Source organism: Enoplosus armatus, chromosome 4 (genome assembly GCF_043641665.1).
Source record: "Enoplosus armatus isolate fEnoArm2 chromosome 4, fEnoArm2.hap1, whole genome shotgun sequence".
NCBI classification, from domain to species: Eukaryota; Metazoa; Chordata; class Actinopteri; order Centrarchiformes; family Enoplosidae; genus Enoplosus; species Enoplosus armatus.
Window position 1 is genome coordinate 13,326,936 of NC_092183.1, and position 26,327 is coordinate 13,353,262.

A 26,327-nucleotide genomic window follows, 5' to 3' on the forward strand; every position below is an offset into this window, starting at 1 on the left:
TAATGACAGCTATATCTCTTTCTGTTGTCTTCTTCTCTTTGTCTTGTTTTTATATTATGTGCAAATACATTTCACATGTTTAAAAACATCTTTGAAAACGTCAAGTTCGAGAATCTCAGTCTTAGGTGTACTTTCTAATTGCTGACGGCTTTTACAGTAAACAGATCTGAGATATTTTTGGGCCCCTTTGTGAGCTTGAAGACAAGGTGAAGATTCCCAAAACAACTCAAGACTTTTTAAATAAACACAGGTTATGACTGATTTTTATCCCGAGCATGAAGTCACAAAACCTCTACAGATAGCAGAAATATATATCTGCTTTGAAAAGTAAACTGATATAGCCACAACAAAACAAAAGTTTTTAGCACTGCTGCCTCACAGCAGAAAGCTCTGCATGAGTTCAAACCCTTTGTGTGTGGAATTTGTATGCTATTCATCTTTGTGTGGATTCCTGCCACAGTCCAAAGACATGCAATTCAGGTGAACTGGAAACTAAGTTATCCATGAATGTATTTGTCTATGTAATTGACCTTGAACAGGACGACCTGAGAAGATGGTTGGAAAATAGTTATTTGTGTTTTACAAAACTAGTTTGAGTTTAGCACTTGAAAGGGCCATACCGCAAGCAAAACTTTTAATGAGCTGCATTAGTGGCAACATCAGCAGGTCTTAGGCTCAGCCACTTGAAGGAGAAGTGAGCTTGCTGATTAGAGCAGAGATGCAACAGAATCATCTAGCATATCATACCTGCCATCACAGAGTCTGATGCCAACCTGCCGGAAGAGTTGAATAGATTTCACTGCAGGTTTGACACCAGCTTTATCCCACTTCCTTATTATCCTTCTTCATCACATCCTGCTATGCCTCCATGTTTAATTACAGGACATGAGGTTAGGAACCTCCTGCATAGGCAAAACAGTAGAAAGGCTGCAGGCCCTGACTTAATCTCAGCCTCCACCCTGAAATGGTGTGCGGATGGGCTTGCCCCTATTCTAACTATTCTTCCTGTGCCTTAAAAAAACTGCCTGACTGATTACAGACTTGTCGCCTTAACTTCTGTTGTAATGAAGGTCTTTGAGCGCCTGGTTTGCAGTCACTTGTCCAGTGTTGGCCCTGAACCTTATCAGTTTGCATATAGGGCAAATAGGTCTGTTGATGAGGCAGTGTCATTTTGTTTGCACTCAGTTCTTCCGCACCTGCCACTTATGTAAGGGTTCTGTTTACGATACGATTCTAGCTTCCAGGCTGTATGATAAACTTCCCCAACTGGGAGTCCAAAGTCCCTGTGTCAGTAGATCTAGGACGTCTTGGGAGGAAGCATGTGGTCAGAGTTAATAACAAGTTCTCCGAGTATCTGGTTATTACAGCAACACCGGTGCCCCACAGGGATGCGTTTTGTCTCCACTGTTATACTCACTTTACACAAAAGACTGTTTTCCCACTCCCAGTCTGTAAGGTTGTGTAAGTTTGCCAACAATACCACATTGGTAAGACTAATTTCTAACAACAATAAAACAGCTTAAAGAAATTAGGTTTCATTCCTGGTGGACTTGTGTGCAGCCAACAGCTTGGAGTTGAATGTTTCCAAAGCAAAAGAAGTTGTGGTCATAGTTGACCTTTGGTCATAGATGGTCAGAAAATTCATCAAGTGGAGCTCCACAAATGATTGTCTGTAACACTACGACACTGCTGAAGACTTTTCTTTTTAAGAGTTTTCCATAGCACAGGAAAGTATGAAGCAATTTTATTTTATTATTATTTTATCTTTTTAACTTCCTCCCTTCTTTTAAAAGGCTGAAAAGTATCCGTACTAGGACAGCCAGGTTTTGCAACAGCACCTACCCAGAGGCCGTTCGTGCCCTTAACTCTTAAATCTTTCATGTGCTGCTTTTATTCCTGTGTGTAAGACACTGCAAGGGTATGTATACATTGTTATACATCATGGCTGGTTGTGGTACTGATAGCATCCCCATGGGAATACCTAAAATTCTTAATTACCTCATTTACTTTCATGTCCTAAGGTGGTCACTGTATGTGAGGTGGGGCCCTTGTTGCTTTTGTTTTAGTTTTGTTAGAGCTCCCCAAACCAAATTCCTGTTGACTATGTTGAAAGGGCAACAAAGTACTGAAGCAGCATTCTGTGATAATTCCAACTTCTCATTTGCTTGTTTTTTTTACTTGAGAATAAAATGCCTTCCTACAGCCCCATGGCCACATCCTCCACTGGTGAAAATGTTGAAAATGTGCGTAGGTTTTGGGAGGTCGGAAAGTTTTTGTTGCAAAATGGAGTACAGGCTGGAAATTGAGTTTTGGGTGCCAGAAATCTCAACACCTGGCAAAGCAATTGTTGAGTCACTGAAATTTATCAAAAGCATTATCACACGTCAGGTAGATATATTATTGTCATTCCACAATATGCAGCAGTAGAAATTGTACTCACTGCACTCGTAACACCCAGGACTCTCACATTCACCCGGGCATGCATACTATGTATATGAGCTATTGTGTCCAAAGTTGCTAGAGGATTGAGAGAGAAGTTCCAAAAAATCCATCAACCTTCAGCTTCACACTTGGCAGCATTGAAAAGAGCCATAACAAAAGAGGCATAAACATTGTCTCCTATCCCACCTTTGTATTAGACAAAGGTGACAGACACTGGCTCAGGCATAAGGATGGAGCTGTGTTTATGTGTGTGTGTGTGTTTGAGCATCCTTCAAGGCAGCGGCGAGGTTGTCTGTGCTCTCTGGCTTTCTGTGAAAAGCTCAATTGTTCCTTTCAAAACAAAAGAGCTTCTTTGTGTACAAACACAACAGGCGGTGGCTTCCCATTCAGTAGAGCTCTGCTGAAACCATTCAAACAGCCCCCGAATAAACGCCGTCACTCTCCCTCACACACACTCACACACACAAATTGTCTCCCTGTCTTTCTGTTTGTCTCCCCCTCACTCACGCACACAAACAAACAGGGAGCCAAGTTCTCAAGGGACGGAAAGCCGCACAACTCCACTCAGCAAAAGCAGACACTTTGGACTCCCACTGCCAGACGAGAGAAGAATGGAGCGGAGAAGAAAGAGAGCCTGTCACTCAGGGGAGTAAAACTTTTCCTCTGTTATGGACTCGGCTGACCTTGTGAGGACATTGACAGTCTACTCTGTCAGGAGAGAGAGCTCTGTTGGCAGATATCACACTGACATCCCACACACCTTGTCCTGAATCCCAATTCCCTAGCCCTTCCACCTCCTGATACCTGCACACACTTGGTCCAAGAAAGTAGGGGGGAAAAAAGACATTCACTTCACCCCGCAGGTGGTCAAGAGAATATTAACCACATTGTTTATCTAATATTGTGTATTTATTACCAGAGGGAAGTGTTCCGTCTTCTTGACCTGAGTTACATTATACATTATTAATCCATGTGGGGAAATGTGTCCTCAGTATTTCACTTATCCTATTTAGTAAGCCAATGCCTTGTTCAAGGGCAATGTCAGGATTGTTACCGAGCATGCATGTTTGTTGGGGTGGGAAGCACCTAAAGACAGAAAACACATACTGATACACACATGCTACAGTGCTGCCCGCCCATGAGTTACAGCAGGATAAACTTAGATAAACTTAGATGGCTTCCCACGTGATTTGAGGGCTAGTTGATGGCAGAAAATGGCCAGAATCAGCACTGGAGAGAGCTCAAGCCATGACAAGTGGGGCACTTGACAGAAACAATATTTGTTTGGAGTTTGGTGAGGACTGACATCAGCATTTATGGGCTAGATGCTGACTTTTATTTCATCCTTCAATGAATGAGCCCATAATGACAAGAAAAAAACATGATGTATGATTTTGTTAATCTTGTAGGATTCCCAGGAAATTGTAGAAAGTAAAAAATAACAGTCAGAATCGCACTGTGGGGTTGTTCTCACACAAACTCTCTCATGCAGACTTTGTGTATCAACGCGAGTACTTCAGTTACGACCCCTGTGTGTGCAACTGTATTAGCTGTATAATCTGCAAATAACCCATACAATAAGCTCTTGAAAATAATGATTTTAGCCAAATCCACCACTCAAATGCCTGCTGTAACACATTTTCTAATGTCATAGATAAAATACCAGCTCCACAACGTGGATAGGAACAAGTGTGTGTGGCAACAGTTTCATATAGGAGATATACAGTATCTCCTTTGTACTGCAAGTATATCAAGACTACCAGCACTGAAATGTTTCACAGCAGGCTGCTGGAGGAACGTTCAATATTACAACAAATACTACTATTATTACTTAAGAACAATAAAGATCTTATGGGTTAAAATGCAACTCACAATCAGGAGATTTGTTATCAGTTCCCTCCTGAAACAGAACTGATTTTAGAGTAGTATATCTTGACTTTATTTTAGTTGTTAATATCTACTGCTACAATATTAATTGATGCTGTATGGCAAGAAATATGTTGAAGAAAAAGAGTAAAAATAAGTTCTACATTCAGACTCATCTTATCCCTCTCGTGAATGTAAAATAGTTTCGACTAAATCCACATAAAACGTTTGCACCTATAACAAAGCAGCAAAACCCAGCATTGCTGACCTGTTTTAACTCCCACCTAATTGTCATTGAGTGCACATGTCTCCCTTTAAGTGCTCTGCCTGGGGCATGTGGAACTTTCATTTAATCAATCTGATCGAGTGCTGAAAAACTGAAAGTTTCTGAAAGCAATGATCTGAATTTCAATTATGTTATTCCCTTTCATGAATTTGTAAAAAAAAAAAAAAAAAAAAAAAAAAAGATGTTTTGGAAAGGAAGTGAGAAACTGATTAACAAAAATGCTAATAGGTGAAATAATATGGATTAATACACTATCAACAAAATTAAGGAGAACTGAAAAGAAAACAAAAACATGAACAGATTAAACATTTTAATAAGAACACTTAAGTAAAAAAAAAAGATTTTCAAAACTAGGACTTTGAGTAACATTAATAATGCATTGTCACAGATATGTCACAGGTACACATTAAAAACAGCTTTTATACGAGGGTGTGTGTGTGTGTTTGTGTGTGTGTCGACTACCACACAATCTAAAGTCAATTCAAGTCATCTTAAACAATGACCAGGAATAAGTTTTTGTTAACCAAAACAGGGGAGTCATCAATCTTTATTACAAATCATCAAGAACCATAACCAGTTGACAGTACAACAATTCATCTAATACTGTAAATGCTCAAGCTGCAGGTGTGAAAACCTGCACAAATAGAATAAGAATCTTAAACATTATATTTGCTGTTCTTTATTAGAAACCAGCACCACCAGAATAACCTTTGCGTCTCATCAGGTAAGGTTCAGAGACAGACAGGAGGAGAAAACAAGACATCTGAAGTCTGTCGGCCTTAACATAAGTACAGTTTTGGCTCAATATGATTTAACATTTCCGACACATTCCTGGTTCTGCAGTGAAGCTGTCGGTTTACTTTCAGTTCAAACTACAATAATGTAAATAGAAAGAAATTGATTGCCTCACTGTGTTTGTTCTCCTATTTTTCTTGGGTTGACTGAACACAACGTTCTAAATTTTGAACAAAATCCCTTTTCTGAAATAACTGAAAGCAAAACCGTCACAGCTCTGATTCGCACCACAGCAGTCTGTCTGCCCGTCAGAGACCTTTACCTGCAGATGAAACATGACGACAGAATATTTTCTGTGCCAATCATTGACCTTCTGTGCTGAAAGTGTAGAGCAATACTTCACTTGATATGCATTGCCATTATAATGGAATGACGGAGAGTAGAAAACTTCTAAAACTCTATTTTATTTGAGAACAGTAACATGTAGGGATGCACCGATACAGATAAGATAATTACTGGACAAAATTCCCTTTATCAGGGTTACATATGGCATGTGGAAAACACAAACAAACACATAGAAGAAATGCTGTTCCCTGTAAAAAATATGAGTTATATTTCAATTATTTCATCCAGTGACAACAAATGTAATGGTGGAGCTTTAAATTGTTCAGTCACAGTAATGGATGGAATCAATACTAAGTTTCAGGCAAATTTTAGTATCCAGAATCAAGCATCATGGGTGAAAAATGAGCATCGGTGCATCCCTCGTACCACAAATTCATTATAACTCACTGCAGCGTTTCCTTCCCTGCAGAAAGCTCCAGAAGGAATGACTATTGACTCGTCTTGTAGTACCTCTGGAATGAATCAATGCTGTCTGGGCTTACATTAAGAATTAATGGCATTCTCCTACACATACACACCAACAAAGACAAACACACACACTATTCAGAGGGCAGGTTTATGTTTTTAAATAAATGAAATGAGGTGATTCTGGTCAGTAACTTGCATCAGTCTTGGAATACGGTGACACTGTAGCATCTAACTTCAAGTGGTGGCTGATTTATGTGTCCCAGTTGATGTTTATACGTGTATGTGTGTGGTACATATCTTTGTCTGTGCGAGTGTGTGTATAGAACTGTGTGTGTGAATTTGTCTTCCCTCCCCTGAACAGCCAAAGTCAGCCCAGACAGACATTATTTTCACATTACTGAGTGAGCTTCTTTTTTTTTTCCTTTGACGTATATTTACAGGCAGAAAACCAAGGCCTTTCCTACTGTATGTTCACTTTCCATCTGTTTATTGTTAACACTGGAAAGAGAGGAGAAAGAGGAGCCAAAATAAAAATGCACACAGACGTATTCAGAGATTCACAGGCTGAGTGGCTCCTGTTTTAAGCTATGCTTCCTACACTGGCAACAAAAAAGTAGGTTCAATTATTTTGGCATCGATGCTTTGGTCACAAAATACCGACACTTTTATTCTTTTGTTTTCACTTTTGTTTTCATTAGCTCGTTTGTTCTTGTAATAAATCCCAGTCATTTTACACCCTGACCACGTGTGTGTGTCCCAGTACAGAAAAAAGGTAGGTTTGTTGTAGTCCTGTCATCGCACCTCCGATGCAGTCCCTTTAAGAGGCACAGATTCTCTTATAAATTATGTGACTGTGAATGAGTGGGCAGGGGGGTTTAAGAAGGAGGGGTGCCCCCTGTGCCCCCACATCCCCCCCGCACTCCCTTTACGCCCAGTGAGTATGTCCCGTCACCCCTTTTGCGAGCACGTTCTGCAGCACAGTTGCTGCAGCACTTTCCTCTGGCAAAGATTGTTCTTTTTAACGAGCACGCAGAAACTGCCTTCCGCCCAAGATTCTTCATTTGCTTTCCACAGACCAGGAAGAAGAGATTCAGGGGGGAGTTTGGAAGGAGGGGAGGGAAAAAACATACACACACACACACACACACACACACACACACACACACACACACAAATACATGTGGAAACACACACAGGGCAGAACCATTAGAAATAGTTGAATGGCAGGTAGAGCCGTGTGATTGGTCAGGAGAGGGTTCAGGTGACAGGAAGAGTTTTTTTGATCCAATCACAGGTGATGTTCATCGAGGTGGAAAATGATTGTAGTCCAGTGGATTTATTGGATCCATGTCAGGAGAGGGAAAACAGATTCGGGAGAAAAAAAACAGAGAGAGAGAGAGAAAAAAAACAAACATCACACAATTAGCAAATTGAAGATTTTCACAACTTAGTGTCATTTTGCATCACAGAAAACTTAAAGTGGACCACCAGTCTTTCATTTACCAACAGCAGTTAAACCGGTCACTTTTGAGCTGCCAATCAAGTTTCACCAGTGTGAAACCAGTCTAGTTTAGGAAGGTTGGAAACAGACTGAGTGTGCACTTTAAGCAAAGTACTCATCATCAAAAGAAAGGTCACACAGAAAAGACATTTTCCTCCTCAGAGCTTTCAACTAAAAGGTCATGGCTAGAGCGGCAAATCACAGGCTGCAGTCGAAGCCTTGTAATCAGACACCTCAGCCGATTAGTGAGAAATGGGAGTATTTACACTAAAAGATCCATTCGCCAAACATGCACAATTCAGAAAAGACTGGACCACAAAGCATGGCAAACAGAATATCGAGAGTACAAGTAAAGACACAAGAGAAATCAGAAAATAATTGTAGAGGAGCAGATTATATGGAACTTGAAAAATAAGAAAAAGGGATAAAGAGTAAGTAGATGCTTCAAGAAACCTTTCAGATGTTATATTAATAATGTGCAGAACATGAGTAAGACCTTTAGATAAAGAGCATGAAAGGCAAAAGCAAGGACAGGCCGCCCTCCTGCTTTCAAGTTACAACACTGAGCAGTTTGATTCAAGAAGTTAGTACAGAGCCCAAAAAAAAAAAAAAAAGAAGGCCACAGGTGAATCCTTAGCTTTTATGTAATAAAGTTTCCTTTCGCATTAATCTTTTATACCTCGTGGGATATAACAGAATTTAATTCATCTGGAGATGCAAAATAGTCTCAGAGAGAGTTGAGATGTAAATCTGCACCTCTGAGGCCTTCGGCTCTTTTATTATCTGGGATTGTTTAGACCAAAATTTGTGTACATTTGCATTTGCCATTTTGCAAAAATACTGTTGTGAATCGAATAAATTATAAAGAATAAATTATGTTTTTTTTTCCCCTGCTGTGACTCTGTCCAATTCAATGCTCTAGCTGGTCTAAGTAGTAGTAGTAGTTTACAGACACTGCGGACCATCCTAGTTGCCTGTGAGAGGCAATGTAACGAGTACAAAATAAACACACTGAGGCCATCTTGTAGATAAGAAAGCTGACAACTCACCATCTCTGCAGATGGTGCTGACCACACAGGCTCCTGCCTCCAGATTGTAACCACCGACACAGCTGCTGCAGTTTCTTTCACCGGGCCCCAAGCACTCGTAGCAGCTATGGTCACACCTGTCGATGGTTGTATGAAGAATTAGATACTAGTCTATGCAGCACTATACTGTGCCCACATATCCTCTTGAAAGTTGGAACTGTTTTTAAGGATATTTCAGTCATCTTTCACTGTTCCAAATAATTTATGCTTATCATTTACAACCGTAGTTCATTGCTTAGGCCCTTTCAGTGCATGTTGGTGAGCAGCGTTTGCAAAGAACTGGAAGCTACACAGTGATGTAAGATTAAATTATGATATCACCACAAAAACGGCATAAGAAAATATCTAAAATAATCCTTTAGGAGGAATTTAGGCAACAAGAAAACACAGTTATTAAATTTACCATCCTGCTAGTGTGAAAATGTGGCAAAACTTTTATTGGAAATGATCTAACCAGGAGGGAGCTGACAGAGAATTAAGAAATCAAGTAAGGTAAAGGGTCAAGTGAGCAATAAATAATTCAAGTTGGTAGAGAAAAACCGCAAGGAGGCAAGTCGACCTCAAGGAACGATAAGAAAAGCAGACAAGATGTCTGACTCTGTGGAGGAGTTCGACTGTGGGTGCGATAGTGAGCAAAGTAGTCCTCAAACATAGGAATATGAGTATGTTTACAAGCTCTTTCACTCCCTTTTCATCATTAGTGAAGAGTGGGGCATCAGAACTGTTTGTGGGAAAACTGCACACAGCTTAAAGATAGAAACACCAAAAGCACAAAAGGGCAGTTCTGAAAGGCTTCTTAAGTCAAATTATTAAGTTGAAACAGTGAGGAGCTCCAGTCTCATGCTTTTACAGTAAACTCCAAATGACAGCAAAGTCCTCTATTGTGGGTTTTCTGCTTACATTTCCCCCTATTGTTACAGTGACAGATTGGAATAGTAAAATTACATAAGTCCTGTTTGAGTCCAGTTTTAAATACGGGTAGAGTGCAGCAAAATTTCTGTTTCATAGGACATGTCAATATCTGAATCATCTGCTGGCCCTTTTCTAAGAACGTTAAATATATATATTTTTACTTTTTTAAATAATCTCTGCTAAAGATACTAGTAGTAGTGCTAGGAAAGGATAAACTGGGGTTAAGTTACAAAAAAATGGAAATTTGCACCTCACTTTCTAAAGCTCTAGATTTCCTTGTTTATCTCTGTAGACCGGAGATGGAGATGTTTTTCACTGTGGTGTAGAGGTGTTGGCAGGTGTGCTGACTCACTTCTTACAAGACCTCTGCACCTGGCCGTTGTCTGAGGTCTGCTCTGACAAGTAGTAGCCAGTGCTGCATGTTGACACACACCGCCAGTCCTCAAGTAAATAGCCGTCTGCACACTTAGTGCACGCCTCTATACCTGTGCCTGAAAAACACACAGACAGAAACTCCAGGTTACGTTGTCAGGGCATTACAAATCAGATGATAAAATCAAAAATGTTCTACTTTCTAAATGTAATTCTAATAATGTTCACACTAGTTTGCTGTAAAAAATATCATATGACTTCCTACCTGCGCAGGTGGCACAGGCCCGATGGCAGGGCTCACAAGTCCTTCTGTGGCCATTGTAATAAGTCCCTGGGTCACACGTCATTTGACACTTGTTTGCTTGAAGACTGGAAGGAGAAATAGAAAAACATACAGATTCATATCTTCATAGTAAATACCAGGGGAAAAAGTCAGAAAAAGAAACGCATAATTTTCTGTAACATAAAATTAATACAGTGACAGCACAGGTGAGTTTAAGAAAAGGAAAACATGTGAAAGCACTCTCATGTTTCCAAATTGTTTGCTGCAAATCAGTCAGAGTTTGCCTGTTAAAAGCCAACTGCTACTGAGCTATTTTCTTTAGAAATTTCTTTCTGGGCAAATATTTAGGAAGAATAAAAAAAACAACTGCAGCACTAGCGATATCATGTCTGTGCACACGACTGGCCTTCATTTATTCACTGATACACAGGAATGTGACGTCTTCTCGATTGCAGTAAAATGGAATTTGTTGTTTTGACCAATATATAAAAGAGATTTTGGTGCCAGATGTAGGGGTAGAGGTCAGTTTGGAAGTAGGTTTGGAGGTTATAAAGTCAGTCCTGTGAAGTCACAATGAGGACAGGTTGGTGAGCTTGCTGCGCTAAGCTGAGAAACAGCTGGTCTGTGTTAGCTAACGTTTCCCAGAAGTGATCTCGTCTGGTCCCCTCTTCCTCCTCGGCTCCTAACCGACCATGAATGGTGAACTGAACGGGAGAGGGGAAGCTGCGTGTGTGTGTGCCTGTGAACATGTGTGTGAGCATGTGTCTTATTGTGGTCTCGCTGGAGTTCAGAGGAAATTATGGCTTACAAGTGTCCCCACCTCCACCTCTGACTACACTGAACACTTAAAGCCGGGTTCAAGACCGCAACATGTTTTAAACGCTTCACAAGTGTTTCCTTCATGACCTATCAGGAATTTCAGCACTTTGAAAGGCCCTATCCTCTGTCAGGTCAAGTGTAGTTGCGGCTGTTTGAAGAGGCTGCTGTGGAAGTGGTCAGAAAATGAACTGGAACATGTCTGCATGGATAACTAAATGGTTTAGATCAGAGGTTCTTCAAAGTGAGGACTGCAACCCAAAATGAGCAACAGCTCCACTTCTTGTGGGTCTCCGCATGACACGAGTATATGTGGGCTTTAATAAGCCTGGGTCACAGGGTGAAACTCCGTTTACTCAATTTGGGTCCCAAGTGGAACCCAAACCACAGTGTAACACAATGTGCCGGTCTAAATGAGCAACACTGTCTTCCAGCAGCGTTAGAGTGGATGAACACAAAGGGGTTTTATCCTGAAACCACAACACTGACATTCAAGCCAAACTGATGCAAAAAGACAAAACCTGAGCCATTTGTACGAGTATGACAGAGGACTGACTGTAATAGTAGACCTACATATGAACAAGCTGTGATTAATACTAGCAAGTCTGGTAGCAGCAGGCTCACAATCTTATTAAATGTTAAAGGCTTTTCTAAGCACAGAGCCCCACAGTCACAATGACACCATGTTGCTGACATTTCTTTAACATGATTAATTAAATTAATCATGGCAAATTAAACCATATATTCAGGTGAATTGAATATGAACCAAACTGCTCATATACATGGGGAACACAACCCAGAATTGCTCCTGATTGTTAGGCCAGCACATTGCAGATTGCTCGCTGCCATCTGTGTATGTGTGTGTGTATGTGTATGTGTATGTGTATGTGTATGTGTATGTGTGTGTGTGTGTGTGTGTGTGTGTGTGTGTGTGTGTGTGTGTGTGTGTGAGAATGGGAGACAAATTGTAAAGCGCTTTGGATAAAATCGTTTTTTAACATGAAGGCGGGGGTATGCTAGAAACAAACTAGTGTGTACAACTTTTCCAAACAGCCACACTTGAAGGTGGAGCGAAAAGTGCACCGCCATAGAGAGGGGTGAAATGCGAAAACTTTCTGACAATCTTTCGTTGAAGTGTTGCTTACGTTCTCACCTCCACACAGATGGAGGTGAGTGAATGACGGATTTTCGGTTTCAGAAACAAACAAACAAACGTTGTTGGATGAGAAAAATATAAAACCGCAAGTTATGTGTGTATAATCACAAGTTACATGTAAGATCACTTGCTGTCAAGACACCAACACTCTCAATGCTTTAAACTCTAATCCGTGACTCTGGTTAGTCATTGCTCAGCGTGACTCCCAGCTTACCTTGTCCCAGGTTTACATTCTGTGCAGATATTGGAGGTGGTGCACTTCTTACAGTTCTCTGGACATCTCCTGCAAATGTTGGAATCTGAAAGACACAGGGTGAGCCAGTCATACGGAGGGGCTAATAGGAACCAGAAGTCTGGTTGCATTTGAAATGAAGAAGGAGAGCAGAGGAGGAAGACAATGATGAAGAGGAGGGGAAGGGGTAAAGTGAGTTAGGAAGACCAGTAAGAAAAGTGGGGGAGGAAACGAGAGAGAATAAGTAGAAGAAGGGGCAGATGAACAAAACAGGAGGACAAAAGGCAGGGGGAGAGATGGCAAGAGAGGAGGGGGAAGAACTGAAATGTTAAAAGGCTAAAGCTGCAGGGATGAAAAAGAAGTGTGTAGTGTTGGTGAGGGAGGACAAGAATGTAGATGAATATTTCAAAAGGCAGACTAAAGGCAATGACACGCTTTGACACAATGCACATGGACACTTCAGACTGCCTTCAGCAGCGATGAGGATTGCCAAAAAGATACGTGAATAACATATTTTATTATTCCTGGGAAACCATAGAGTAGTCTCAAATGTGAAGATTTGCGGCTTTTCTCTGTTTTATATCATAGTATGTCGAATATCTTTGGATTTGAGACACAAAATAAGCAATCTGAAGACCTTTGGCTCTGGCAAATTGTGATTATGATGTGGCATTTTTACAATGTTCGACATTTTATACATTGGGGGATATATCAGTTAATCAAAAAAAATTTAAAAAAGATTCATCAGCAAGGGAAATAATGGTCCATTAGTTGCAATCCTGGTCACAATGCCAACCCACAATGGTCAACTATCCCACTTGATTCAGTTGATACCACTCATAACATACATCCCATAGCTTACATTATTTTGTTGGCAACTCTAAAAAAGAAAGTTATCTTGACCAGTAATGAAATCATAACATGAATGTGTCCACGTGTTGTTGACCGGCAAGAATTCACCTCGGCTTGCTGTCAGACTGACAAAGACAAAATAAACTCTAGATAGCTCATTTAACACAACACAATTCTCAGCAGTGCCAACATTTCAAAAGAAAAAAGTATCCACTACATCTTGGCCTGATGAAATGTTATGATTGAACTTGGATCAGATCACATCAGATCTGCTGCCAGAGACTCTCAGAGCTGCCAGGACTTACACTGTCCTGGCTGCAAACCAATATATAGACATAATTATAAGATATACATAGTTTCAGTCTCTCATTCCTGCTTTCCTTTCATCATGGCTGACATACATCTTCAACATAAGACAAACCAGTAATTATATACATACAGTACATACTGTATGCTAACAATAAACCAGTGATCAACAAAAAAAGCAGACATCTTGTAAACATAATCCGTAGATAATCCTCCTGCCGATCGGTTTTATTTCATAATATATTCCACTTTAAACTAGTGAAGACATCTGCTTACTAGCACAAACTTTTCAGTACTGTTCAGTTCAGCAAGTGCATAAAAATAAACTGGTTAGACGTTACATCAAGGGTACAACAGCATCATTCTGAAGAACTAAACAAAACAGAGCATGTTTCCAACATCGATTGTGAATTTATGAACTCCCTTCCCCACTGAGGGCAATAAATTTAGTTATTCTTTAATCTTCGGAACTTCACACTTTAAGAATGGGCAGCAAAGTAACAATGAACTTAGAAAGACAAATCGTTGACCCTTTGTTGTACTACAAGAAAACAGATGCAAAGGAGAAACACTATTGAAGTCAGAGGAAGCTAAAACCCCAGGCTGGGACCAAGGAACAATAAAAGAAAAGCAAGAGTTTGGAAACAAACTCTTGACTGCATGGTTTGCATTAGTTTGTATATTGTAGAGCCAGCTTGGCCAGCAGAGGAACGTACCATGGTCAAGGTAGAAGCCATCGCCACAGTTGGCGACACACGTGTTGGAGCCCTCGTTGAGGTGGAAACCAGTCCTGCATGTGGTACACTGGTCGCTCCGGCTACCAACGCAGGTCTCACATAACGAGGAGCACTTCTTGCAGCGCTTCCTATCGTCACGGAAAAAGCCACTGGGGCACTCCGACACACACATCCTGGAGAGAGAGAGAAATGAGGGACACAGTAAAAGAGAGAGTCACAAGTGGAACACAAAGAAGGGACCATTTGTATTTCTTACAGACATATTCATGTTGTAGAGGAACAACATAATAAAGACTAAATCGACTTAAATGTTTCACAATTAACTCTATCACACAACTCAGTATATTGTTAACAGGCTCAAAATGTAAAACATATGTTTGACAAAAAACATATAGCCCCTGTGCCAGATTATTATGGGCATAATATAGTGTGTGCAATTATAAATATAAGCTGAAGTGTTATAGGACTAAAGCAAAAATATTTTTTCATGATTACCCATTGTAAATGTAAACTTATTTTTCATGCATCGATAGCACATAATGAGTCGGGACAAACAGAAGAAGAGGGACGGAGTGTGTGCGTGCGGGTGCTATATGGTGAACAGGTGCAACATCTGTTGGATAACTTCACAGCCCTCCGTCAGCCCCTCATTTCACCCTGAGGCTCCCTTCCTAAGGTGAGAAAGATCTCCAAAATCCTCAATTGCACAAAATGCACACACACGTACACACTCCTTAAGCCTTCACACACTACAGAGTTTTCTGCCAAGAAACACAAACTGCATGTGTGAAACACACAATCCATGTGTGCACATACACACTGCCATACGTTTGTCCTCCAACTTCAATACCATTTGTCTGCTATGCTGAAATGATTATTTAACCAATAAAGAATAGAAAAACACTATAATGTAATGCCTACCCCAAGGACACCACTGACTGTGAGAAAAACTTTAAACAACATCAGCCTGACCACACTGTCAGTGCAAGCAGATGTCTGTGATTTAAATCGTATAGACATGAAATTGTGGTAAAAGCAAAATTCAAGGTTTCTTTTTTTTAACATGACTCTTATTTTTGTCTTTTTGGCACTCATTCCTATTAGTAATGATTATGTTTTAGTCACCAAATGCATTACTAAAGATCTGGGAACTTGGCAACAGGGCAAGAAACACAAGCTATCAGACAATGACGGGTTGTAAAAAAAAAAACTGATTTAGCCACATTATCAAACTCACTATTGGTAGAGGTGAAACACACCCAAAATGTTACGATCAGGGCTGTAGCTGCAATTGAGGACAAAGAGGGTCATGTCCCCAGTATAATTATCTGGGAACATGAAGTGCAGTTTACATTTTATAATTTACACAAAGTTGTTTTTTAGAAAATTGATACTGATATATTTTTTAGACTGAGTGTTAAATTTGATAACACAATTTTATTATTATTATGATCATAATTTTTCGAAAACAGCTTTTAGACGATCATGGAGGTAAACTAAATTACTAATTAAACAGAATTTTTAAGTTCCTTCAAAATTATCTGGGAACTTATTGGACTTATGACCTGATTATTTCTAAAACTCTGACTACTGCCCAGCATAAAATGCACACACACGTACACACCCACACATGTACATACACACACGCACGCGCACACACACACACACACACACACGTGCATGTGTTAGGGTTAAACTACAAAGTTCCAAAGCCCCACACACCTTTTGGTGAGTCGAGACCATCAAACACATATGTAGGGATGTAATTATGTGAACATTAAACGCCACCGCCATCCCTCCTCCTTTCCTCCCCTCCCCCAATCTTCATTCATCAATTGCTCCCTGTGGTGGCAGAAAAGGGCAGTGCACCTCTAAAGTGGGCTAATGATAAGGCAGCGCCTAAGCTTGCACATTCTCATGCACCTGCATCGGTTTGCCTTTTATTAGTGCAGAGACCCGCCGACACAAAGGCAATTACAACAGACTTTGATCCTAATGGGATCCTAAGGGCACACACACACACACAGATGTACACACACTTTTAACAGGGGGAGGGGAGAGACGGAACACGATATGACTGACAGGAAACAGCACCTATGTATACCTATATCAGACAGACGAAGTGAGATAAATCAGGACACCACCTGCACTGTTTCTTAACCTTATTCACACTAAGCTCACCAAATATCAGGAGCAAGCATTGACCTGTGACCTCAAACGGTAGCAAAAGGAAAGTGTGTTGTACATCAAAGCGATTACATGCTACAGAATCAAAACGTGTGAAACTTTTATGTCATGTCATGTAGTCAAGACACTAAAAAGACAACATAACAGCAACAAGGTACATTTACTTGGTGCCTTTGAAGCTGTGGCTTGTCTTTTGTTGTGAGGCACTTTGTGGCATCTGATCTAGACAGGTGCTACAGTATATACTGTAAATACATGTGAGCCTTTGTCACCTCCATGTAAGAAACTTACTGTACCTACATCACTTTAACCACAGTTAGCCAGTTATGTGAATCTTAATGTCCGTGCATGCTTCTTAAAAACAACTAAATATGAGATGGAGGTCAAAACAAAGATGTTGGATTTATTGTAAGAAAACTGTTAAATAGCCTCTGAAAGATGTTGTTCCCTCTCTCAGCCCTGGACTGAAGATCTATCTACTGTATAACCATATTCTGAACAGCGAAGACAGTTTTACAAGACTTTGTTTAAAAGTTTACAGCGTTGATCCAAATAAATACCACAGTCATATTTCTTCCTTTTCATTTTTCAAATTCACCAGAGGTAATAATTTGGTTGTTGCATTTACAAAGAAAAAACATGGGCAGTACATTTCTGCTAGAATGCTGATTTTAAATTATAGATTTATTCATGCAAACTGGGCTGTTACACAAAACTATTTTTTGAAGCCTGATTGAAATACTGCCTTGAGCTGATTAAACCCAGTTATCATGGATTGGTATGCACCAACATTCACTTTACCTTGTAAAACTTTCTGATTGAGACCCCCTCAGCTAATATTGATCCCTCTCTTTATGTGGCTGTCTCTGGACTCCCAGAGGACTTCACACTCTTTAACACAATCAGATGTTGTTGAAATCACACACAAGCCAGATGAATCTTCTATCTGTAGCTTTGAAGCTCAGATGCATTAAGAGAAAAAAAAACTAATTGACTTGGTTGGCTTGGTGAAGTCCACAGAGCAATTACTTTTACATCTTCATGTATACGTTGAGAATCTATGAACTGTCTATTAAAGTGAGAAACATCAGTGAGACTGAGTGGAATTAATCAAAATTATATTCTCAAATTAATTATTAATTAAACCGTTTTGCTGTCCATAAGCTGAAATATGTACAATAGATGCAAAATGAAACAATTAATTTACTCACTCAATTAGTACATGAGTCATCTTTGTTTATATTAATTAACCGTCTGTTGATATTAATTTATGACTAAGTTGTTTGTCTCTGAATCTTCTTCTTATCTTTTTTTTAAATAATTTAAAGTATAAAAAGTGGAAGGGGAGACATATAAAAGGAGTCTGTAAATGAAGACAGATATGAAGTAGTTCAAGCTGTTTAGGTTAGTGTGGTGATCTATGTTCTGTCAAAATTAACTCTGTACAAGAGAGACACGACTTTTGCTTTTCTGATCTGTGTCAAAAAAATATTAAAACTAAATATTTTCCTACCACTCCCAGATGATTTCAATGTGGGCTAAGCAGCAATTATGTGATGCTCTCCAACACAAGAAAAATATTCTACTTAATACTGATGTCTTAGCCAGTCTGACCTGGTGTTGTTCTTGAACTTGAGGAAGTAGTGGAGGCAGTTGGTGCAATGATGTGGTCCAGGACCTTCACAGCCATTCTCATTGCATTCAGAGTCACAGGGGCCTGAAGACACACACACAGACAGGCATTAACAGTGTAAAGAGGTGATGACCATATGAACAGGTTTTATAATCTAATAACCTTGTCAATATTAACTGAGTTTAGGGAATTATTAATTTTAATTTATTGCACCCTTTAATAATGTGGCAGCACACCTTTCTGTCATCGTGAGAGAACAATAAAAATAGCAGTTGCCAAAGAATGTTACTTTGCAATGCTGCTACTGTGTATGGCTCTGGACTTATCACTTACCGTTATACTCCTCTGTGAAGTCACCATCGGTGGGCGCCAGCATGTCTGTGGAGCGGGGCTTATCGCTGCGCAGAGACGAGTACGGGTGCACAGAGGTGCCATACAGCACCAATGACCACTCCTTCAGTTTGCCTGAGGAAACAGAAGCGTTGTAAAAGTCGACAACGAGCAGCTGAATACCCTTTTCTATTTATTTAATTTGTATATTTGATATATAGAGTTGCCATTATGGTCCAAAAAAACTGATTTGTGATGTCAGGCAGGTTTTCTTCTTTTTGTCTGTTCAGTTGTAACGTGTTAAGTGGGAGATTATTATTATTCTATATTTTCAGCTACCACAAGTAGATTATATTACTCTTACTCATACACTAGGCCCAACTTACATGGAATTATAGTGATCGACATAACAGCTTTTCAGAAACTGCTACTCTCCATATGAGACTTTATTATGTTGTTAAATTAGTGGGTCATTTGAGCAGTTAAGTTCACTGCCTCCAAAGCAGCATGTGTGCTCCTGCTGGTCCTACACTCAATCTAGACAAAAAAATTCTCCTATGTCTTCTATTTCTACTGGCTCTGTAAATCCAATCAAATAAAAACAAATTCTGATTCTTTTTTAATTAAAGAAATTAGTGACATTGTCATACCGGGTACTTTCTGGCTGCGGAGTTGAGAAGGTGAATCATAGATCTCTAGGACCCAGTCGCCGGCTGCCTTCTCGCCCCAGCAGTGGGTGGTCATAAACTCCCAGTTCTTAAAACCCTCCATGGAGTGATCAAACAACCTGCACATCAAGAACATATGCACACACACACACACCCATAAAAACACACATATACACACAAATCACACAAAGATAAAGATATCAGATGAGGAAACAATTCAAGTATTGCAAATACCAGTACAAACAATCGCAACCACTCAAGCAAGTACAATCACAGTCTCTAATGAACTGTGGACAAACACTGTACAGGACAGTGGTTTACTTGAGGTGAACTAGGCTGGGTACATGCAGTGCTTACACTACATTCAGTATCCAACCCCCTGGAGGTTGCCACATGTTTCAGTCCCAAATTAAAAATTATTGTTGTTAAAAAAGCAAGCATAGACAAGTGCCTTATTCAAAGTCACAGTAAAAAAAAAAAGCTGATTTCTTTTTCAGCTTTAGCTTTGAAATTAATTAACATCTCACAACTTGTTCTTTACCTGTTGGCAAGCAGCTGAGACTTGGTCCCTGAGGGTGAGGTCAGGTTGATTGACAGGTCCCCACGGCGAGGGTGTGTGATTGTAATACGTACGACCACATGCTCCAGGTAGATGACATGGTGGTTGGGGTTGTCAGTGCATCCTGTCGCCTTGTACACTGACCGAACCACATGCTCTGGACGGATAGTTCTGGAGGACAGGATGGGAACCAATCAATCAAAAGATAGACATGAGGGGAAAATACACACTAAAACATAAATATGCACAGTATTTTATTTCTGGGAGCATTGATAACCTGGTGCATCAATTAAAGACCATACAGATAAGATTTTCAATGCTTCAGAGAAAAATTGCAACCACTGCCAAAGGTTTCCTTTCCAGTAGCACACACCAATCCCTTTAAGACCGCCAGTCCACTGATGGAAATAAGAAAGTCCAATCACGACCAGCTCCACTGACAAAAAGTGGGAAAACGGAATGGACAATCACCCAAGGAGATTTGCTGTGTGTACCAGTACATTTTGTTATGAGACAGACAGATATAGCAGATATAACAATGAAAAGAACTTCAACAACAAAAAAGGCAAACAAAAACAGGATATCAGATATCAGAGCTGAGCAGATGCCCAATCAGGTTCAAACCGTGTTACACAGATAAGTTACATATCACTGCAGATAAAACTTGGCTTCTGATTAGCTTCAGGAAATATACTAGTCCTTCAAATTGAGATATATTTCCTCTTTGCAAAGCTGTGATACAAATTTTAAAGTGAACTTGTGCATTTAAAGCTACCAGTTGTTAAGAGCTCACATCTCTCTACTTCTAGGTTTAATTTACAGATTGGAATCAGACAGTTGGTTGAAGTTAAGTAAATCATCTTCAAAACACAGGATTTAGCTGCTGAATATCACTCTGTGTGCCGTCGGCCATAATGTACCTGTACCTGTACCTGTAGTCTCTCTGGTCTTTCAGGTTGGGGACTGTGGCTGTCTCTCTACACTGAGATATTATGCTCAGTCAACTCTCTCCAAAAATTGTGTTAGTGACTGGCATAATACTCAACATCAAGTTTCAATACCCTGAGGCTCTCCTAAAAGCAATCGCATGTACTTCTTTTGATTTAACCTCCTCCAAAAACCAAAGAGCGTGCACACGTCCATATTAAGGTTTTCCATTTCCTAGACCTCAACCAGCCAAAGAAACCAAGAACCATGAGCATGATAAGAAAGACAAAGAACATTCTTCCTGATATGCACAGCTCAGCTGTAGACAGAAAGAAAGACACCAAACAGCCAACTCAAACATCTAACGACCCCTTGAATAACATCTGTGGTATGATCTAATATAATAGCGATAACAAAAACAGTACAAACATGGACAGGTCTAGTACAGGGGACATGAATACCATCTTGCCAGTGCAAGACTTTGCGTCTGAGATATGTTGCTGCCTTTCAACAGTTGCACATGCATCAGCTGATCCAGCTTCACAAATTAACTCATTGCAGTTCTGGATTACATGCAGGGTTTATTCACTGGAAACTAAAACAGAGCTGGTGAATTACTCTTGCTGGCAAAATAGAAAGACAACTACCAAATAAAAGGATTACAGTAAAACATTTTTTGCAGGGCGGAGGGGAGAAAGACAATTATTAACAGTGACTAGTGCTGTGTGATCCTGTATTGGAAACCATTTGATTAGATTCCCTGTTGTCAGGGTTACAAACACGGCAATGACATTTTTAGGGCCTAATGATATAGCACATATGTTTACCATTAAGAGGAAAATTACCCCAAGGTAATTATCGGCTGGTGAAGATTGTTTTTAGCTGTGCGACGAAGATGAAGCTTTTTTCTTGAAACAACATCTTCCTCAAACTTCTCAGTCCACTGATTACTAATTACTGCTAAAAATACCAATTTGTTTGTGAAAGGCCAAAACTGGCCATGAAGATTAATTTAATGATTTCCATGATGATGATTTCCAAAATGTATATTTAATAAGTAACATTGTTAAATCATATCATTCACCTGTCTCTTATCAATTAGATCAGCAAATTAGTATGAAAGGAGTGAAAGTGGTTTATCAGGTAAATTATCCATTACAATTTCTCCATTTGTCCCTCAACTCATCTCCGATCATTTACATAAGTCTTGAGGGACTCTCACTCGATGACTGTTTGGAAAGCGGACAGCAGTAATGGCTGGAGAGTCTAGGGCTGATATCACAGCTCTGGCGCTCTATGACACAACACAGATAACTGAACCATAGCAGATGCACAGCTGATTACCACCAGCCTGATTGCACACAGATCAGGCAGTTTTCCTGGTGCGTGCTCCAAGTGGAGTGAGGCGAGCGATAGCAGACAGACATTACCAAACGCAGTCAGAGGGGCCAGCCAGAGGGTGTGTGGGAACACAGCAGTGAGGTGACGGCTGCACTCATGTAGCAAGTTTGAAGCACAGGACACACACACATCTACAGATGTACCAACAAAGGCAAAGAGACATATAGACCTGCTTCCAAAACACATCAACACAATCTAAGAAAAAACAATAGGAACAGTCATGCTCATGATGCAATGAGCACACAGACATTTACACATAATCTTATACTCAACAAAGTGGTTCGTTAAGGGAAAACAATGTTTCAGACTTTTTGGGGCAGTCTGAAAATTCAGTTTTGAACTGTGTTACGCATAAAACTTTCATGACTTTTTTGCATTTGTTCCACAAGCAAAACAAAACAAAGCCTTTTGTTTCCTGGTGATTGCCTGCTTTTACTTTGCACGCCTGTCATTTGGCTGGATGGACAAACGGCCATTTGGTTTATAAACAAGGCTTAAGCTACCATTAACTGGACAAATGTGTGACTGACCACTCCACACATCTATAAGGATACTCATACGTACACTACACACGGAAAAAGGAGGCTAAAATGACAGGGTTGTTTTTATTTCTTTCACGCAACAACAGTGGAAATCTCTCCATAAGCCAAATACACATTACATGAGTACGGAGGCCTGAGCACAACTGCCTCTGACACAAGCTGGACTTTACATAAGCCTCATATGGGCTGACTTGTGCACTGGAGCAGAACAGACAGAATGACACTGATAATGCTGCAGTCGTTGGCCACCGAGCCTTCAACTGAAAGCAAACCAGTTCAGGGCCCAAGTTCAGCCAGCCAGCCTAACACAGAACAGTGCTCGGGCTTCCAGCTGCATCAAGAATAACAAGCTGTGAAGCCCTGGCTCTCTCTCCTTGTGTGTGTGTGTGTGTGTGTGTCTGTGTGCGAGTGTGTGTACGTAGTAAAGGTCTTATGCGAGAACCACCCTGCCAGAACTAATGCTTGGCCCCTATCAAGGTACAGCTTGCACAACCACACTCTCAAACACATAGCGCTGCATAAAACACCAGGGAAAGAAAAAATGAGAAAGAAGTTTTGTCACATTTGTTGGTCTCAACATTGACTCACTTATCTGGAATTTCATTTTAAACTTGCACAGTATATGGACACAAGACATTGTAAGATTTCTTAATGTCAATCAGCGCGTCAGAGAGTCTACTACAATGAATATACATGTTTGACTACAGAACGGCCAACCATTACTGAACCATTAAAAGTAGATTAACAGAATTATTTTATGTGGACACCACAATCCACATGCTTGTGGTTTGGACTCTTTAACAATTTTACAATGATATTTTAGACAACAGAGTGCTTCCAACTTTCTAACAAGAGTTTGGGGGAGGCCCTTTCCCCGTGCAAAAAGTGAGGACCTTTGGGATAAATTGGTACATAAACTACAAGCCAGGTCTTATCACCCAACATCAGTGGCGGACCTCACTAATGCTCTTGTGGCTAAATGGGAGCAAATCTCTGCAGCCAGGTTAAAAAAAGCTGTGGAAAAAAACCTTCCCAGAAGAGCGGAGGCTGTTATAGGAGCATATTAATTCCCATGGTTTTGGAATAAGAGGTTTAACAATGACATGTCAATGTAATGTCCGGGAGTCCACATACTTATGTCGTATGTATTTCATATTTATTTGCGTGCTCAGCAAGTGATCTAGTCACCTGGACGGGGACCAGGACGGCACTTAAAATTCAATACTTGTTATCTGCAAGCTAGTTTGCTAGGATGTGTGTGTGTGTGTGTGTGTGTGTGTGTGTGTGTGTGTGTGTGTGTGTGTGCGTGTGCGTGTGTGTGTGTTCTACCTGATTTGTCGGTCTGCGCTCTCCACACAGACATGCTGAGAAGGGACTTGCTTCCATCGCTCTGCCTCCTTCACCATTGCCTCAGCGTCCATCAGACCAAAGCCGTACAGGTGGCTGACTGCAGGAAACGGTGAAAAGTCACAGCAGATCAGACCACTCCAATACTGACTCTACTGTTTCTTCAAAAAAGGCCTGTTCATAGTTCAAACTCATGAGGAAGATTTTGTTCCCCAAAGCATCACCTTGTTATTTCAGTAGTATTCTCTACTGACTGATGAAAATACTCAGGACATATAAGGTTGTTGTCTAAATATTAAAAAGAAAAAGTTTGGAAGCCGCTCAACTTGGGTACAGCAGCTCAAATATGAATCCCCCCCCCCCCCCCCCCCCGTTCTGTTTCTCTTTAGTTCCTCTTTGAAAAAACAGTCACTTGGAAAATCTCCAGGCACACTGGGCCTGCAGCCTGGCTGACCCCCAGATCTCACTCACTTGGTTTCTCTTCCTCTCACACACACACACGCACGCACGCACGCAGGTATGCATACACACTTAAGCACACACTCACAAAATTACAGAACAGCAACCACCACATGGACCCTGACAGATGGCAGCTGGCGGCGCAGTAGTTAAGCAAGAAGGAAACATTTTTGGAAACTGCTGATCACCCCTCTTCTGATTGGAGAAAACAAATTCACAAGTCAAAATCATGCATGATGATTTCTCTGTGACTGCTTTGTATGTTTCTTTCAAACACACCATCTCCCACCATGAATCATAAATGCTACTGTTGATTAATTTATGTGCTGAGACAATATCTGCTGAAAAAATGTGACAACCGAGAGCAACATCCACAACATGGCCCTGCATTCAAACTGATCTGAAGTTGTCGAACACAAAGTTAGCTTTTCTTTTATCATTGCTCATGACAGCTACAATCAGCTTCACCACTTACAGAAACACAACCCAAAACTAAGATATTTTGGGGAACTTTATTATAAAGCCTTATTAGCCCCATCCTGTGTCCTGATTTTTTGTTTCTTTGCTTTTTTTTGGTGGTATGAAAAGAACATATCTAGTAACTATCGAAGACATCTAGAAATATCAGCTTTAGATAATCAAACAGCTACAAAATGGATATCTGAGAATTTAAGAAGAATTTTTATTCATTGTGTGTGTGTGTGTGTGTGTGTGTGTGTGTGTGTGTGTGTGTGTGTGTGTGTGTGTGTCTGTGTGTGTCTGTGTGTGTCTGTGTGTGTGTACCGTTGTAACCAGCAGCATTGGTCTTCCAGTCAGGGGCGCTGAGATGACCGGCTCTAGAGGTCTTTACAATGATGTGTTGAACATCTCTCCATGTTAGAAGAGGACTAGCGGAAGAAAACACAGTGACATAAAGACCTGCTTTCCTATGCACAGACATACCCATACACTTTAAACAACAAATGGGTAAATCAACACACACCCACATACATAAATGGCAAGGGCGGGGAGCACACATGATGTAAATACAGGAATGATGATGTGCAAAAATGTTTTGAATAATTCATTGTGTTGTGAAAGGAAGAGCAGGATATGGAGAGAAAACACAAATGACTAAGAGGTGGAGAATGGACAGTGAGGCATGGAGGCATATTTTCCTTATGGGAGTTAACTCAGACAAAAGCATAGGGGAGGACACGTGATGAAAGAGGAAAATAAAAAGTTTAGGATAAAAGGGGAAGGAGGTTAAAAAACAAAGCGCAAGAAGGATGAAATGTAACACAAAGTAAAGGAAACATAATATATAGTAATATACAGTAGGTAGAAGATTACTGAGAGAGAAAATTATAGAGAGGCATAGATGTTGAGCATAGATGCATGATCCCTAGTTTCTCAGATCTCACGTGAGATCCATTATGAGATGGCAGCCATGTGTCTCAACTCCTTTGATGTCCAAACGCTACATTAAAAAGGGAAAAACCAGGAAGAAGTGGGTCACTAAGTTTCCTGGGATTCCCTTCCATCTCATATGCCGGCCAGATGCTCCGTTCCCTCCCCTCGTGTCACTCCCTCGCCATCTGAGACCTCCAGAATCTGCACTATTCTGAATCAGTTGACCTAAAACCAATATTTAAGGTTTGCAACCCAACATTTGGTTTTTCAAATTTAAGAAGGAACGCAGGTATGATGTGAGAGGGAGCGACCAGCAGCAAAATGAGTTTGACCTGAACACACTGCGTCTTTTCCTGTTGAGCCGTTTGCTATTGGCTTCCTGTGATCTCTTCAATGCAAAATGCACTTAAATCCTTAACATCTGGGAGAAGTCTCAGCATCACACATTTAGACGCTGACTTTCACAGATTACAGTCAAAAGCCTC

General features: G+C 40.4%; 1 protein-coding gene across 2 annotated transcripts in view; it reads right to left on the reverse strand.

The window, feature by feature from the left end:
• Window positions 1-26,327, reverse strand: part of pcsk5b (proprotein convertase subtilisin/kexin type 5b) — a 71,985-nt gene that overhangs the window by 15,806 nt on the left and 29,852 nt on the right. Inside the window, exons 10-21 of one of the 2 annotated variants that reach the window (XM_070903634.1) lie at window positions 25,234-25,337; window positions 23,974-24,091; window positions 22,272-22,274; window positions 19,757-19,945; window positions 19,198-19,334; window positions 18,551-18,682; window positions 18,199-18,301; window positions 14,377-14,570; window positions 12,485-12,569; window positions 10,281-10,384; window positions 9,996-10,134; window positions 8,693-8,808 (exon numbers count right to left, since the gene is read on the reverse strand). In XM_070903634.1, the coding sequence (XP_070759735.1) occupies window positions 8,693-8,808; window positions 9,996-10,134; window positions 10,281-10,384; window positions 12,485-12,569; window positions 14,377-14,570; window positions 18,199-18,301; window positions 18,551-18,682; window positions 19,198-19,334; window positions 19,757-19,945; window positions 22,272-22,274; window positions 23,974-24,091; window positions 25,234-25,337 (1,424 nt within the window). The remainder of the gene's footprint in view (window positions 1-8,692; window positions 8,809-9,995; window positions 10,135-10,280; window positions 10,385-12,484; window positions 12,570-14,376; window positions 14,571-18,198; window positions 18,302-18,550; window positions 18,683-19,197; window positions 19,335-19,756; window positions 19,946-22,271; window positions 22,275-23,973; window positions 24,092-25,233; window positions 25,338-26,327) is intronic. The other variant, XM_070903633.1, reaches the window with a different exon arrangement.